This window comes from Rhipicephalus sanguineus, chromosome 1 (assembly GCF_013339695.2).
Source record: "Rhipicephalus sanguineus isolate Rsan-2018 chromosome 1, BIME_Rsan_1.4, whole genome shotgun sequence".
Lineage (NCBI taxonomy): Eukaryota > Metazoa > Arthropoda > Arachnida > Ixodida > Ixodidae > Rhipicephalus > Rhipicephalus sanguineus.
In genome coordinates this window covers 185,099,494-185,118,014 of record NC_051176.1, presented here as the reverse complement: position 1 = coordinate 185,118,014, position 18,521 = coordinate 185,099,494, and the positions used below count along the sequence as shown (strand labels likewise).

The 18,521-nt window shown below is 43.2% G+C and overlaps 1 protein-coding gene across 1 annotated transcript; it reads left to right on the top strand.

The window, feature by feature from the left end:
• Window positions 1-2,768: 2,768 nt before the first annotated feature.
• On the top strand, window positions 2,769-4,953 carry LOC125759417 (putative nuclease HARBI1). The gene is made up of 3 exons (XM_049418167.1): window positions 2,769-3,452; window positions 4,017-4,275; window positions 4,820-4,953. The coding sequence occupies exons 1-3, from the start codon at window positions 3,417-3,419 to the stop codon at window positions 4,837-4,839; spliced, it is 315 nt and encodes a 104-aa protein (XP_049274124.1). The 5' UTR covers window positions 2,769-3,416; the 3' UTR covers window positions 4,840-4,953.
• The last annotated feature ends 13,568 nt before the right edge of the window (window positions 4,954-18,521 follow it).

The following is an 18,521-nucleotide window of genomic DNA, read 5'->3' as shown; positions in this document are numbered from 1 at the left end:
AAGAGCTGTCGAGTGCAGTACACGGGCACACAGACTCACGAAGGGACCATCATGCATATTTTAGGCTGCAACTAAAGCCTCAACAGTTGCGCATGCAGAATTCAGAATACGTAAAAAAGTGTTGTACAGACAGATTGCTAATGAGGAAACGTACACCTAATGGTCATTGATTCCGACTAAAACGGGGCAAAAAAACAAACAAACAAACAAACAGAAAAAAACGCGACAATCAGCAGTTTCGAATGACGCACTAGCTTAAGAACTACTTTGGGCATTTGACGTTCGCAAAAACTCGAGCAACGATCTTGCAAATTAAACGTGTATGCGGCAGACGTTGCGTCAACACTGAAATGACATTCTGCACTTCATGTCTTTCCAGGGAAACCAAGAGACACGCATTTGTCACTGCACGTAATAAACAACATGTCCTGCGACTCTACATAACTCGTGAGATCAGTATCTTCTATTTTATATATCGTCTATTCGGTGCGGATATCGTTAATTTCGTTGAATGGACAGATAGACGAAGAAATTGGGTCACCATATGATGACGCTTTGTACTTATAAGCACGCTTATTCGTTGAGTTGAGTTGATTTGAGCTCATTTTTCACGCGTACGTTCGAGTCCGATGTCGCCCGGCAATGCTTCATCTATGTTACTGTACATTGCAGCGTCCTTAGGTCATGCATCTTCAACAGTTAGCTGGCTTAACAATCGGCTGACCCTGTCTCAAAACGAAACTATACTAAAAAAAAAGAGGAGATGCATGATTTCTGGGGCCGAATTCACAAAACTCACTTACGAGCAAATTGTCGCGTAAGAGAAATTTTGTCGCGTAAGTCGATTCACGAAGCGAAAAAAACGTCGTAAGAGGCCATCGTTATCACATCGGCCGCTGCGGTAAAGCGCGCTGTGACTGCCCAGGAACATGTCAGCGATGGTGATGCAGTTGCTATATTTGGTGACGTCACTGAAAAAGGCTCGTAAGTGAATTCACGAAGCAAAAAATTGCGCGGAAACAGCGTGGCTACGAGAAAATCCCAAGAGTGGTCCGGACCACTCTTACGAACAATATGGCTGTTTAGAACATGCAACTGCGGCGGGTATCTGGGTGCCGTGGCTAATTTCGAGCTAATTCACGGCATTTTAAGGCTTCTTGATGATTGCTGGTACGTTTTAATTTATTTCGGCGCTTTGAGTTTCGTGTGTTGTTTCGCTTGTACGCTATGGAGTGTATTGGCACTCGTAGTCGTCCAATAAACTGGGAGTCGCAGTAATTAAAGAAGCCTATTGGGTGTCAATGGCGAAACATTATGCATGCAAAGACTTGTGGTTGGATTAAAACCAAAGGTCTACATGAATGGTCGATGAAGTCGAAAGCGGCGCGGTATTTGGTCAACATTTTTTTTGTTATGTTGTTGTGTTGCGTCCGACTTCCTCCAATGAGACGTCCAACTTATCATGATGTACGCAGCATTGGTCAAAACCACCACCAAAGAGGTTCAGAGGAACACATCAGCTGCACGCTATTGGAAATAAAATTGAGCGTAGCATTTCAATTAGCCGTTATTAAAGCCTATTATGTGATTCTACAACTTGTCTAGTTGGATAGGCTTTAACTGCCCAATAGGCACGATCGCTGAAAAGCAGCTGTCGCTATGCGCTTTGGGTCGATCGAGAGCGGGCTCGTACATTGCAAATCGCAGCATATTATAGATGTGCGAGATTATGCATGAAATCTCAAACAAATCAAGCTTTTCGATCTTCACTGTTCGGAAACCGAAACGGAACGCGTTTATACGGCGAGCAGTCAGAAGTAAATGGATCCAGTAATTTGAAATGGCATCAAAAATATGTGCGAATGCTCACGATTCTCGAGTATTAACAAGCCTTTGCCGGATTCACGTCCCTTTGATTACTAACTGCCATTTAACATGGCGTGAGAATATCAATTGAAGGTGGCTTCACCCACTCATAAATGTATTTTGTGCTCATAAGCGTCAGCTTGACCTACAAATCATCGCGTAGATAAGGCGAAACCCCCGCTGGAGGCTACTATCGTAGCAGACGACAAATGATAGCAGACGACGGCTTGGGCGAGAGGTGCAACTCGTGATTGGTTGGGAAGCAGTACTCTCTACAACAGCCCATCTTATGACGTTGACAAAACACTTCTTTCATCGCGCGCTCCTGTCATGTTCGTCATATCTTCCCCCTCGCATATAAGAGAACTTTTTATCTTCTCGCGATCAACGCGAAAGAGCTTTTTCTAAGTTGTCTTAGCGCCTACCCCCTGCTGCGCAGTTTGTAAGAACAACATGGCGCCGTAAACTGTAGGTGTTGGCGCCGATTTTCGCAAACGCATGAGTTCCTTCAGCGTTCGACTGGATGTGCTGTGAATACCGCTGCTTTTCCGGTGCGCGCAAGCAGTGTGAAGACCGACGGCAGTGTCTCTTGGTGTGCCGTGAAGCGTAGCGAAGCCTGTGCCACGAAGTGTTTGTGAAGCGGGGATCGGCGCCTGTGTACCGACGGTAACTAGCACTGGAGGAGACTGCAACGTGTGTTTGAATGTCGGTAACACAGTTAGTTTGCATCGCTTTCCAGAGTCTCAGTAAGGTGCAGTGCGGCATTTAGAATTGACAGCATTTTGGCGCGTTACTTGAGTGATTCCGTGCTTCCGTGATTCCGTACTGTAACGCATGAACTACGCTCTGTATTTGGTTCTTGCTTCGCCAGTGGTTAGCCCGTGCGCTTCTATTTTCTTGTGAGCAGTCCAGGCAAATGCAGTGTTCGGGAGTGAAACGATGTGCGTTGTGAACAGTGGTGCTGTGTTGACATTTCCAAGACTTGTGAAGAGGCTGTGCCCGTGTGACAGAAGATTAAAAGCGTTGATAACCGTGTTTCGTCCTACGAAGTTGCGATGGTGCTTTATGAGGGCTTTAAGGATTTGGCGCTGGGCTTGGCGCTTTCTTTTTTAACTCGTTGCTTCTCCTTTTTGTGATAACCGTAATTCGAGCGTCATAACGTGTCGAACCGAAGTCGCTCGCCGAGACATTGTGCTGTAAATGTGGCTGCTTTGGCAGTATGCCTTGACTGTTCTCCGGTGAAAACTTGGACTTGTACCTGGCAGCGAAAGCACGCGGACGTCACGCTTCGCTCCGGACAGAACACAATTCTCACTGGTGCTTTGCCTTGGATGAAGTCGTAGACCAGCACCTGCTAACTACAGGTTTTCGAGCCCATCTGTCGTGTCGTTTTGCACGGCACTGGAGCCTTGACTACAGCGGCCCACGGCGATTTCTCACGCTTCACCAGTGGACGTACACGTCTTGCTAGCGTTGCATTTCTACGTCAACGGCAGCTTCCAGTCCACGGACGTCTTTTGCCTGTGGCTGCAGAGCACATTCCATTCCCGATGACGCTGACGGCTGCTAATATCGTTGTGCCATCGGTGAGTTGAACTTGTGCAACTAATTTCGTTGCTATTCGTGTAGTGCTATAACGTACGTTTGTAAGTTTTTCATCCCAGCAGATGTACTGTCACCCCATGTTAAGTTCCAGTACAAAAGTACTACTACCGCTTTGTATATACGTATATATGGCCAATATACATATATTGCAATATGAGCAAGTACACCAGCAGTTTTTATGATTTTGCTTAAGCAGGCTTTTATCTGATTATTAAGAGGAGCCTGTCTGTTTACCACGCTTGACAGTTGAGAGAAAAATATTTGATGCGAATTTATCTTTCAGGAGCCATTTAGCACTTTTTCAGGAATTCCCTTTATATTGCAAAATTACTTGTATAGAAGATTACCGCTGTGGCAGCACTATACTTTACCAGGACATATGCATTACAGTTGTAAAGCTTACATGGGGCTTTAGTTTGTTTCAAATTGATAAAGCATATTTGATAGCTATGACTAAGTGATAATTTTTGTGTTTCTGCCAAATATGTATTAAGAGCGCTTTCAATGATGGTTTTTTTAATATATCCTTTTTGCCCTCTTCACAGATTGCAGATTTTCGTAAGGTCGTGGGATACATCGATTGCAAGCACTGGCAAATCAAGCCACCTTATGACTTGGAGCACCTGTACAGAAATAGGAAGGACTTGTGCTCCCTAAATCTACAAGTCTTTTGCAACGGTGGGGGTGTCATCATCCAGCCGACCTCAAAGGGGCCTGGAAGCACGCATGGCAGCCTCATCTGGATGGACTGTGCTCTGCCTGGGAGCTTCAAGGGTAGAAAACTGCATAATGGCTGGTTGCTAGGTTAGTTTTTTTAGGTGTTTAACCACAGTAAACACCGGTTAATGTACACACCTTCACAACCAAAACATTGTTACTAACAGTGGATGCTTGTATTATTTTCACACAGCGATGCTAATTGGACGCGTAAAGAGAAGCAAATTATAATAGAATTGACAATGTCGAAAGTGTAAAGTCTACAGCTTATGAAGTTTACTCCATACATGTGAGACTGGAAAGTTGTGCTTTTGAAATAGCACAAGTACTTTTATTGCTTATTGAGCTCTTGTACTTGTCACTTACACAGTGTATCAAGTGCTCTGCATGGAAATAGCAAGCGGGAGAAAATCGCCTGGCTGTTCGCAACATGCAGGGAGAAAGAACTCTAGTTCAAACCTCGGGCCACACAGGAGCAGTAAATGCGCATTTTACCTGCCGTAGCTTATCTTTTTTCAATGTTGTGGCACGTTGTATTTCCGCCGTACATGTTCTCAGCCCAATTGCATAGTGGCACGGTTATTTCTACAAATCGTATGTGACCTGAGTACACGCTTGTTGATCTCTGAAGGTGACTCTCGCTATGCCTGAGAGCCATGGGTGCTCACCCTCCTGTCCGTGGCTGGCCCAGCTGAGCAGCAGTGCAGTGCAGCCCCCACCCATGCAAGACAAGTCATACAGTGCACCTTTGGTGTTCTGAGCAGGACCCAGCGTATCCGTCCGGCATGGCAGTGACATCAATAATAATGATGGTGAGTGTTTGTGGAAGCCATAAGAGCCCATTAACATGCATTTATGGATTGTGAGTGTGTTTGTTGCTCGCAATCATTTCTCCTAATCAAGTGCATTTTTTTGCAAAGTGTAATTTTGTTAGGAAAAACTGTTTCGAACAACAAGAACACACATAATCCAATAATGCTTTGTGTTTTCAAGTCTTCAAAATTGCTCCTTCACACTGTATGATGAGGTGGCTATGTTAGACGACTTTAAAGTGATGAACAATAGCTGTTGTCTTGTAACATAGAAATACATGAGTGCGCCCTAAGAACAAATCGTGTATTTGGGAGTATTTCTGCTACACAGCAATAATCAATATCTTGCTTGCTCGCATTTCCTTTTTTCAAAACCCCGCTCTTGGCACTTTTCTATCAAGAATGCTATGTCACTTTGATAACACGCGCGTCATTCGTGACCTGGAAGTCCCGGGACCGTGGTGATAACGCGAGGAAAGTACGTGAGGTGGATGACGTTTATAGTTGTGGGGTAGCAACACTACCCAAATACTTGTTTTTAAATGCGAAGCATTTCTTAGCGAACTTCTGCAAATTTGAGCGTATCTATCTATCTATCTATCTATCTATCTATCTATCTATCTATCTATCTATCTATCTATCTATCTATCTATCTATCTATCTATCTATCTATCTATCTATCTATCTATCTATCTATCTATCTATCTATCTATCTATCTATCTATCTATCTATCTATCTATCTATCTATCTATCTATCTATCTATCTATCTATCTATCTATCTATCTATCTATCTATCTATCTATCTATCTATCTATCTATCTATCTATCTATCTATCTATCTATCTATCCGCCTACGACTTTGTGCTCTCCTGGCCGTTTCGTTAGTCGGATGTATACCAAAATTGGTATGTCATAACATGGCCTTAATACGAACATAAATGACAGATCATATCATGAAAATCATGACATGCATGTCATGTACGACATGATTTACATGCCATGCTCATGACGCACTCGTGTCCGTTTCGCTTGCTTGATATACACCAAAATTGGTATTGCGCGACGCGACTTTATGACGAACATGAATAACAGGTTGTAACATGAAAGCCATGACATGATGTCATGTATGTCATGATTTACATGCCGCGCTCATGGTGCATTCGCGGCCATTTCGGTTGCTTGATATACACCAAAATTGGTATTGCGCGGCGCGACTGTATGACGAACGTAAGTGAAAGGTGGTAACATGAAAATCGTGATATGCGTGACATCTACGACATGATTTACATGCCATGCTCATGGCGCACTCGTGGCTGTTTCACTAGTTTGACACACCAAAATTGGTATTGCGCGATGTTACTGTATGCCGAACATAAGTGGCAGGTGGTAACATGAAAACCATGATATGCATGTCATGTATGGCATGATTTACATGCCACACTCATGGTGCACTCGCGGCCATTTCGCTCGTTTGATATACACTAAATTGGTATTGCGCGATGTGACTGTATGACGAACATAAATGGGAGGCCTTAACATGCGAATCATGTTATGCATGTCATGTACGGTATGATTTACACGCCACTGTCATAGTGCGCTGCCAGCCGTTTTGTTAACTGGATATATACCAAAATTGTTATGGCATGACACGAGTGCGTCATGAACATAAACGACAGGTCATGCATTGTATATACCAGAATATGCGTTTCATTGGCATGGTATATACTAGATTGTGTATGCATGCGTGCATGGCAAACATGCGATATATGGTGGACTAGATGCCATGGCGTGAATGATTTCATTTGGCTCAAAGGCAAACAGGGCGATGTATGCAGCTCTTTGCTGGCTGCTTCGCATTACATCGATTCCCACAGTGCGTGGGATCTGCCGGATTTTTTTTTCTTAGATTGTAGCATAGTGAACTCATTTTTGGTCGGCTTCTTGCACCTAGTGTAAAGTCGATATAGAAGACAATTTATTGGCTTATGTCTCACTATTGGGCAGAAGTTTGTTGCCTTCAAAATGAACATCGTGGTTATAAATTTATATCATAAAATACTTTTTGAAAGTCTTCATTGTTGATGGTTCTGTGTTCAGACCTTTTTTCTTGTTTTTTATTATTTCTTCATACTTGTCATCGGCTTCTGAAAATTCGACAGCTAGAGTTGTTAGCACATATCAGCTGTCCATTTTTACACATAGCACGGTTGTAACAATCATGTGTATTTTTCTATATTCCAGCAGTATCACTGGATCAGGTGCCGCACTGTCATGTAATTGCACAGTGTATCTCGGACAAAACACACGAGGCCAACAAGTAGAGAGCGACTACCAGTGACTGTGTCCTGCTGTTCAAAGTGCACGTCAACAGAAAGAATGCATTGTGATAGTTGGCACAGCTTGAATTGTATGGTGAGAATCTGCACAGCTGCAGTTTAATCGTTCCGCAGTGCATCATTCAGCAATTCCTTGCACCTGAGGATTCAAAATTAAATTCTGCATTTAATATACCAAACCTTGACGTTAATGTAAATCACACTGTAGTGGTAATGTGCAAATTAATTTCGGCTACCTTGAATTTTTAACATGCACGTAACTCAAAGTGCATGTGTCTCTGCATTTCACTGCCATTAGAAACAGCAGCCATGGTCGGCAACCAAAACCGTGTTTTCATGTTTGGTAGTGCAAGAATGAAACCATTGAAGCGGGTAATTTTGCACTTGGTCGATATAGTCGTTCAGGATACGCGCATTAGTATAGCACAAATGATTTTCTGTTTTATAAGCTCTGGAAAGTCCTTCTCCACGGATTATTTAGATGCAAGAGGAGCGTCACTATTCCTAGTATGTCCAACAGGCTTTAGCACCTCTGTAATGTTATCCTATTGCATGCTTGTCCTCTTCGACGGTCAACCTTTCTGCATGTACTTTGTAAGTTTTAATTTCTTTTTCATATAGTGTTTGCTGCCACAGGTTTCTCCATAATGTACTTGTATACTCTGCAAATAGTTTATCATCTATGCAGCTTTGCTCATATTACTGCTGAAAGTATTTATTGCTTTTTGTATGGTGACTATGCATGCATTTACTTACGCCTTTTGATGCGCCTGTGCAATGGTTTAGCCTGAAGAGGGCTGCTGGTGTGCTCTAAACTTGAAACTGGCGACTTCGAACAAATTTGAAGGCTGATAACCATTACTACTATATTCAGAAAAGCTGTGATAGCTCCTCGAAAATGTATTTAAGATTCTGTAAACTGCGCCAGGTAAATGTTCTTAAATTCCTTTATTGTTGTCCATGTTTCATGCACCTGAAACATAATTACTTTGTCATGGCACATTATAAAATGTTATTCTGCCCATTTGTGCTGATCAACATTGCAGCTGAGGCCAGCAGCAAGATATACATGCAAGGTACTGAATCTTTGCATCACATTCCTTGCCCAGCAGTGCACTGAAATTTTTTTCAAGCGAAATGAGAGACTGCTATACAGCAGTCTCTCATTTGAAGGAAGTCGGCACATGTGCACATTTTGAAACCTTTTTGAGGAGTGTTTTCAGAAGAAGGAATAGGGTGTTTACATGTCAACAACAGCATTATTTGTACCGAGGAGCTTAGTAACAGTGAATTGTTTTATTTATGTATTGTCCAGAATTTGTCCGAGCTGTGCCAATCTTCCAGCCCACGTCACCTGACATGGCTTGTTATAGTGTTGTCAATATGCCGGACTATGTAAATAACTATGTGTCATCTTGCAGACATGTACCAAAATGTGATGCATTGCATTTTTCCTTGACATCACATTGTCGGGGGCTCTTTTCTTATATATCGTCGTAGGCTGCCGCCCACGAAAATGTATAAAAACTGCTTGTGAGTGGGCAGAAGCAGAAACTATACATGAAATTGTTCCAAGAGGGTTCGAGAAATGCCGAGTTGGCACATAAGAGTGGTGAGAGATTTCTCTCGTAAGTTACTGCCTTGAAACCTCATGTGCTCAAGACTGCGTGTATCAGCATTGTTGTTTTATAGCAGTTCATCCTATTAACTACTACTCAATGTATGTATGTATGTATGTATGTATGTATGTATGTATGTATGTATGTATGCATGCATGCATGCATGCATGCATGTATCTTTTAAACAAAAACTTACGTTTTTTGTTCAGTGTAACTTTCATAAAAATTTTACTATTTGATTTTTAGTTCTTTTTCTATCTCATTTTCATTTCTCAAATATGTTTTCTACTGCGCAAAAATTAATGTAACCTTACAAAAAATGTGTGCATTCAAATAAGATGTTTCACTTAACAACGTACAGTTCTCAGCAAGAAGTTGGGAACTTTGCAACCAACCAGCAAAAATAAGTTTATAGGACAGCTCCTCTGTGTAACATTGCTTCTACACATTGCGTTTGTCGAATATGTACAACAGACTAGTCGACTTCAACCAGCAGAACCAAGCTTTCGCCCGTGGCTGTACATACTTTTACATATGTGCGTGGTATTTCTACGTATTGTCATACGTGTTGCCAATTACTATTAAGGGCACAAAACTAGTCAAGCTGAATATGCGGATTTTCGTCTGTTCACCTGTCATCTATATGTAACTGCTGTCGATAAAGAATAAACTCGCGTTTAAAATTTTCATGTACTCACCAAGGGAAGAGTAGCCCGTTATGACGCAAATGAATTTGCCGTAATGTTTTCGCAGGCGTACTGTTTTGCCCTCTCCTGAGAACTCGATAGCCTGCTGGAGTTCTTTATAACCATTGACAGAGGCATTACACGGAGCTGCGCAACACGACAGAGACCGAGAGAGAAGACACAAACACATCACTGTGTTTGTGTGTTTTCTCTCCGTCCCTGTCGTTTTGCGCAGCTGCTTGTAATGAATCCCACCCAACTAGCACGGAAACGTGTCCCGACAATGGCAGTCATCTTGGCCGCAAGCATTTTGGCCGCCGCGTGTCTCCTGACGTTCTTGAAAACACCGCGATGTCTGACCGGCGGTCGACTAGCCAGAGTCGTGAAATAGTAGTGGTTAGAGCAAAAAAAAAAAAGATACTCTTATTTCTATGATCCGTGAGGGAGCACGGCGCAGCGCATTTGGGTTTAAAGGGGCGTGAAAGAAGAGAGCGGAAAGGCCACCTTCTCAAGAAAAGAGTGCTCGCAACGCATAACCTCAGGCCGTGCTATCCATTTTTCCATTAAAAAAATACGTGGGTGCTTGGCGACACTGCGAATCGAACCCAGTACCTCCCGCATTGTAGTCTGACGCTGTAACGACTCGACCACCGCTGCAGTGTTTCAGAAGAGAGCTGGCCACTGTAACACTTACTTCATTGTATATATATTATCTTTCCCTCGAAAGACACGTAATTCAAGACGTCCGGTGAAAGTCGATCAAAAAAAGAAGAAAAAACTCGAGATCCTAATGCATTCGCCTCAGGTGACTCGAAGGTTAAAGCCATCAAATGGGGCTATATTACCGTGCACTTTGTATCGAGTACGACATCACTAATAAACTATCGCTAATTGACTGTCACGAATGTCACTTTCACTAATTGAATATTCAATGTGTTTCGATTATTGTCGTTTATATAAACTTTCACTAAACAAATCACTACTCACTTAATTTGCTTCGATTCTCATATATAAGCACAATCACACGTTCGCTCGCTTTTGTATGGCTTTCGCTCCCATAGACGTTAGTAAGTAACGCGAACGCCGTCTCTCTTTTTTTTTCTTATTAATCGTGCGAACGCGCAGCACGCGCGCCCTGTGAATCCAGGCGCATGTGTATAGTCATGTCACTTCAGGCCGAGACAACACCGCTTCTTTTATGTTTGCTCACGCAAACTCCGCAAGGACGAAGTGACTGCGCCGTGTTTTCTGAAAAACATTAGCACGTAGAAACCTCCCGACGAATCTTCCTTCTTTCACGCGTGTACATATCTAAGCGTATATGATTGCTCTATCATTCCAGCCCTGTCAAAATGCTGCGGTGAATCGGACCTGCGGCATTACGCTATGATACCTTTCTTACTGCTGCTTTGTATTTCTGTACAGTTTTCCGTAGGCTCAAAAGCCGCTCCTATGTCTTGTACTGAGATCTTCGTAAGAAATGCACCATTTTACGTCTAGCTACAAAACACCCTAATGGCAACCACCATACCGTGCTCGAACATGCCTAGTTAGTTTAGTGGCAGCGCAGCTTCATGAAAATGTAACTAAACTGGTTGTGGTAAAGAGGAGGAGACGTTTCGGTCACATCTTCAAACCTTCAATGTTTCAATTTACGCGCGGTTTAAAGATGCAGTGTGTCTGGAGCGTTGTTCGCCTGCACTTGACGGGATAGCACACGGATTAATAACGCCATCGAGCAAATAGATTTTTGTTAGCTATGGTCATCGATGAAACCCGAGCACTGGGCTTCGCGCAAGACCCCAGGAAGTCTGCGGCAACGCGGCAACGCGTAAGAGCTGTAGCAGACGCCCGGAACTGGAAGCTCAGATGCAGCGAAAATACATTTGCTATCATCGTATACCCTCGATGCTAGACTCTTCGCGTGCTGCCCCTCTGTCACCTGCGCGCACTTCTTTCTTTCCTTGTCGTTTTATCGGCTTTCGCGTTGCCTCCTTGCCCTCAAAAGTGGCTGGTAAGTTAAATTCGTACCATTGCTATCGTAATCCCTCGAGATACGAGAATTCTTGGCTAAGAAATTGCGTAGGCAAGAGAAAGCTTTGTGAATTCGGGCCCTGAACTTCAGCTTCAGTATGTGAGAACGTTGCATATAATATGGTACCTGTCTAGACCTGTTTAACGGTTGAAATGTGTTTTGCATGACGTGAAGCCAATATTTGAATAAAAGAATGTCGTACATTCTCCCTTCCTCGTGTATGGCTTGTTTCACGGTGTTCGCCAAAAAGAAAAAAAGGGGGGGGGGGGAATGGACAACCAATTTTATCCACAAACCATCCTTTTCAGTACACATATCGGTAAAAAGAGAACAATTGTATCGAGGATGGTTATACTAATTCGGGTGACGGCCATATAGTGACGCTTAAGGGGAATTAGATTACGAATAATAGTGGATTATCTAGAGTGAGTGTTTCATTAGGCAAGTCATATATCCCAAGTGAACAAGCTCCGCTTTCACATCAACTGTATTATTATTATTATTATTATTATTATTATTATTCATTATTATTATTATTATTATTATTATTATTATTATTATTATTATTATTATTATTATTATTATTATTATTTGGTTTGAGTACATAGAAAACACGAAGACACAGAGGAAATAGGGAGGGAACAGGCTGACAACTGCCACCTAGAGGGGCACAACGCCTGCTTGCTCATTTGGGAAAGGGGAAACATAGGGGAAAGGAAGATAGGGGGGAAGAAAGAGGAAAGAAAATAGGAAAAACAAAACAAATAACACAGGCGTAAACACGAATAAGTGGTCACATGGAAAAATGTCTATACGCGCGAGGCCAAATCGGTATTTTTTTAAGAAAGTAAGTAGGGCTCGATGGGCCCGGTCACGCCAAGCAGCACAACCCCTCGGGATCAGGCAATCATCAAGGTTCGTACACTTACGACCAATAAGTCCATGTTCCTTGATGAGCAGTGCTCGCTGCATAACGAATGCGGGACACTAAAAAATTATGCGTTGTAGCGTCTCAAAGGAGCCACACTACGTGCATGACGGACTGTCTACACGACCTTGACGGTATAATCGCTCACGCACTAATACAGAGCCAACTCTTAGCTTCTATAAGAGAGCGCTGTCACGACGAGGCAGTCCACGACCACGAATACGAGGAGGGAACAATCCGCTTGCTACACGCTGGTCAAGGTGCTGCTTTAGAAGATGTCGGCGGATCAACAGACGAGCATTGTGAAACAGGAATGAAATTTTTTGGCAGTCACACTCGTTGTGGGCACAACTTGAAGCTAGGTGACCGACCTCTTCATTCCCAGCAATAGCCACATGCGAAGGTATCCACTGGCAAATGAGGGACATCCTACGATAAATAATTTTTGTGGCAGATTTTGCAATGCTGCATGTAATTGGACCGTCGGAGTCTTTTCTTAACAGTCTGCTAAGGGCAACACGAGAGTCTGTGAGTATGACAACCTTTGGTGCTCCTAATTCTTCTTGAACGTACTTCAGAGCAACATCAATCGCTGATAGTTCTTGTTTACTACGATTGCCGGCAGTTCAGAAGATTCTACTAAGCCCATCCAGTGTACCTTCCCCATTTATCTATCCATTCCCGCAATACATAAAAAGTCTGATCAGCCTGTTTCGGCACTACTTCAGTTGGCCCAGTCGCACCTATTTGAAAAATTTGACGATTACCTTCATGTATTTACAGACGCACCTATACGCAGCGACGGCCAAGGTGGCTCTGCAGCTTTCTATTGCCCTTCGACTAACATCACATGGGTGTTTCGTATACAGCATCCAACCGAATTGCATACACTCATAAACGCTGCACGAGTAGACACATTTATTACTAAGCGCGCGCGCCTAAATGTGCGATGGTATGGCTTAACCGACACATTTACAGCGGAAGCTCAAATACTATTGTTGCTTCGAACTATAAGGAACTATTGTTCCTTATATGCTAGCGCAAAACATCAAAGAGAATCTTCGTTTCTTGTGTAGAAATTAGAGGAGGGAATAGTTTGCAAAGTAGAATTCGCGACACCACGAATCAAGAAATTGGAGTGCGTTATTTGGTTGGTCCTGAAGATTCGAGCACTGCGTTAATTAGTAGCACAGAATGGAGCTCTGGTCTGATATATAAGAAGAATGACTCTCTTCAATAACTAACCACGGAATGTGCGAATAGTGGCGGTATATTCGTTTTAACAAATCCCATACCTCTGTTTTGATTTCTTTCCACACTTGTTAAAGAACCCGTTGAAACTCTCCCTTCTGCTCTAAATATAAGTATCTAGCGCGCATGACTGGAGATATGGCAATGTCACTAATAGTTTGCAACCCTAATCACCTTCTGATCTGCGTATTATTGGAGTTTCGCTGAAAGACTCTTCAGAAAGGCGCAGTCCGCTTAGGGGACTAACGGAGTTTGAAGACAAACATTGATACAAATATTGGGATTTCGGGTACTTGCACTTCTCACGAAATATCATGGTGACGGTGATGGCGAGCTTCGACTAGGAGGGCCCATAACGTATCATTACCACGGTAGTAGAACGTGCAGCGGTGGACGCTGCATATTAAGTATACATGCAGGAGGCGGCGATGGCGACAGTCGTTTTCATTGTACATGGTGTTTACGCTGAATGGACCAAAGGAAATCCATTTGGCGTAAGGAGGTATTCGAAGGGCTCGTTTCTTTGTTTCACACAACCAGGGGCGTAGCCAGAAATTTTTTTCGGGGGGGGGGGGGGGGGAGGTTCAACCATACTTTATGTATGTTCGTGCGTGCGTTTGTATGTGTGCCTGCCTATATACGCAAGCAAAACTAAAAATTTCGGGGGGAGGGTTGAACCCCCCCAACCCCCCCCTTGGCTACGCCCCTGCACACAACCATAATGAAAACCAACAGATAATGAACCCAAGGAAGGTATAAGGGACGTTAATTGGACTGTGTTAACTGTATTGTAGTAATTATGATATATAAATGGGAAGAAAGTGAAGTGAACGAAGAGGCAACTTGCCGCCGGCAGAGACCGAACCTGCAACCTTCGGATAAAGCGCCCGATGTTCCGCCAATTGAGCTATGGCGGCGGTCATCCACCCATCCACTTTATCGGGTATTTATGTGCATGCAAACCTGGGCATGTTAGTCATCGTAGTTGTTTATGAAGCTTCGGAGAGAACACTTCCTCATTATGGATAACGCTAACATTACAATTTTGTGACATTGCGTATTGTTGTAAGCAAGAAGTACAGAGAAGCATAGGTTTATGCAGTGGCGCTGTAGCGGTAACCGGCATGCGTGAGGGCATGGCAAGGCATCTGTGCTGATGACGGGGGGTTATCTATACGTGGAAGGCAGAAGCTTTTGGGAGTCCTTCGATTGGTGGGTTCACTAGGCGGCGGAGCAATACGCAGCGACAGAAACTCGGAGCAGTGGCGTAAGTGGCCAGTAGGCACTCTTCGAGAAGCAACTGGTCTGGACGTCTTGTCCCCTAATGAGAAACGGGAGCGTGACGATGACAAAATGAAGCCGGCTACATGAGCGACGTCAAAAAGACAGGTTGTTGGAAGCACTATTCTGAGCGGGGTGCCTCATTTTCTTTTAGCGCCATCCATCATTTCTATCTTTTTTTGAGGACTGCGCGAATATTCGAAACGCTCGGTTCGTTATTCGACACTTTCGAATAAAGAATCGCGATATCCTTCTGGCTCGGAATTCACAAAGCTTCTAGTTCGCAATTGTTGTTTGCCATTGCAGGGATATACCGTCACTAATAATATGACTGGTGACATGTTCGGCTCAATTTTTTTTTCTTACTAATTCCCGTTTCTAGCGCACAAGTTTTCTGTGAATACAGGCCCTGTTTCATTCGGTCAACGCATCGAAAAGCCACTATTACAATTCCAAATACTGCTTCAATGCTTATTGATTACTTCATGTCATCGATTGCACTCGATGAAACGTGATATTGAAGCAAAAATGCGATATGTATCTTCTTATTCACAATATACATAACAGCGGACAGCTAGACCTTTCGAGCGAGACACAATCACTCGCAACAAAGTGTTAGGCACAGTACTCCACAATGGGCATTGTTTGATAGATGCAGTACCTGCGTCCTCTGGTGAGATTATTTATGGAAACGTTTCAACTCAACGTACCTTAAACAATAGTGGTACCGCGTGTCGCACTATTTGAACTATAGAAGTTCTGTTTTTTTCTTGCACTGCTGTCGCCCGCACATGACAAGCAGTTCTAATGGGGCAGCGAAGGCGTACACATACATGTGTAATCAATCTACCTTTCTAAAGTCTACACAAAAAAGCGCATCCGCGTATGCGCTGAGGAGCCTGATGTTGTGAGCGAAGTTCTTATTTTATTGTTCCTAATACTCCAGCAGTTCTCCTAATAAAACATCGTTCATGCTTTTACGTTTAATCACAAATACTTTTTGTGAGTACTAGGTAGCAAAATTTATATGCTTACAATAGCGACAAAGCTGGTGAATATTCAGAAACTACTAAAAGATTCTTCGATATTCGATGCGATTCGCTTCCTGTACTTTTATATTCGAATTTGATTGGAGTTTCCGAAAGTGTTATTCGCACACCCCTTATTTTTTTTATTGTAATATTTTATACAGAGGGTCGGGGAAGAAGGAGACGGTGTCAGTGGGAATCTACAACAATTATTGAGACGTCTAGAAGCTTTGAAATGAGGGGCTTGACAACTGATTGTTCATTGCATTTTGTAATCAAGAGACCAATATACGAAGGCGTTCATTCGTGAGTGATTTTTACCAATGGCCAGTCCAGTTCGGTAATATAATGTCCACATTAGGATAACCTGGAATGTTTAATTGCGAACAATTTTAGCGTAAGAGATTGCTGCGGAAAAAATAACGAGAAAAAAAAACAAAAAAAAAAGACGTCAGGCCTGCGTGGAGCGCGCAGAACAGTCACAGCGAAAGCTGGAAGAGCGGCCTTTCTAGAGCCCATTCGAAACTGTCTTGGGGAAACTAATACAAGTACACATGTATCCACTATGCCACAAATATAATTTTTGTGAAGTAGGAAAGCACCCACTATGCCATTATTCATCAACGTTGTGTGCACTTTGTTGATGCCGCATGTGGCTGATGACAATGAAGAATTTCGGTTGAGCACTCTGTAGTGGGCGGGAAGCTTTAAACCACACATTCGTTGCGCAATTAGCATGGTGTGACGCTTGCTTGTTATTTTACTCTTCTGCCACGCTATATTACACATGTTAACGCGATTCCTTGCCCGACGTGACGCCGGTATAGGGTCTTTTGGGAGAGGAGCTTCAAGCACCAGCGTGGCTCTGTCTTTAAAATTTCTTAAGGTATGCCAGAGGTTCAACCCTGACCCGCCAGTCAGGAACAAAGTCTTGTTGTTGGAGCACATCTATGTATTGAACAATGCTCTCGCCAAAAAGCACACGTGCAGGTCGCCTGTCAGGGTCGCAGTGAAATCCGGCCATTCTCGCTCGCCATAAGCAGTGGACGCCAAGAAGCATAATAAGGTCAAAAGGCATCCCATCCTCGTTTTCTATCTGCAAAAACCTGATTGCAAGTGCATGCAGAGGAAAGCCTTTTTTCAGCGTTTTCTGTAAAACATCCCAGAAGTCGACCCCTTCCCAACAATGCAAATTTACGTGATCTATTGTCTCCGGTTTTCTACAGATAAAACAATGAGAACCCCACGGCATTTAAAAACCCCGTTCTTCCAAAAAGGTCCGCACTGATAATGTGCCCGAATGTAATTTAAAAAAGAAAGTTTTCGCCATTTTCTTCACTCGTTTGAGTGGGTCATTTCCTTCGCCTCCACTGTTTATTGACCTATACATAGGCCCTGGAAAAATCATATCACATATGTCTTTATATAATTTCTTTCGAGTGACTGTAAAGAGATATTTATTCGAAAACCTCACTGACAGAAAATGGACGCCGTCCACAACTTCCTTAAAAAAAAAGCCTCGCGTGGCTCTAGGCATGTTTGCAGTGCTAACAACAAAGTTATAGCACACGACAAAGGCGTAGCTGGCACACTGTTCGCAGAAAAAGATCTCGCACGTCCCGAAAGAAGAGAAAGCGATTAACTAGCTGTCGGACAAATAGATGCGACAAGCTAAGTCCCCCTGCTTTGACTCGTCTGAACAGATTCGTTCTACTGCATCTTTCCCAAGTTGACCCCCACACAAGAACAGCGAATACTCTATCAAACTTTTGCACATTCACTCGTGTACAACTAAGCACTTGCATCACATACCATAACTTGCTCATAAAAACACATAACTTTTTTTTATTTCATTTTGCACATTCTTGTAGCATTTTGTATTTCTGTAAATGGTGTCTATTATTGATGTACATGCGACGTTAATAAACCGGTAATAAAAAAAAAAACCCAGCGTGGCTCTCTGGTAGAATGCTCGACTGCCACGCAGAGGGCCCGGGTTCAAATTCCATCCGATCCTGGATATGTTTTTTTCTCATTTCATTTTTCCTTATGTCGCGCGATAGTGGTTACGGACACCGGCGGCGGCGGCGGCGGCGGACAGCTACCCCACTACCATTGGGATCTGATAACAGCTTTCGCTGTAAAAGAGAAAAGGGGGGAATGGTAGGCGGCAGCGTACTGGTAACAAGGAGGCCCCAGGCGGTATGCACTGCGACAGTTCATAACCTACGCGCGTGTTTTGCTGGCTATATGCCATACTCAAGGCTATATTTAAAGTCCAGGTTTGCAGACATGAACTGTCAGTAATAACTGGTTCAATAGCACCCGTAGCAGAAGCGGTATACGAAGCAGCAG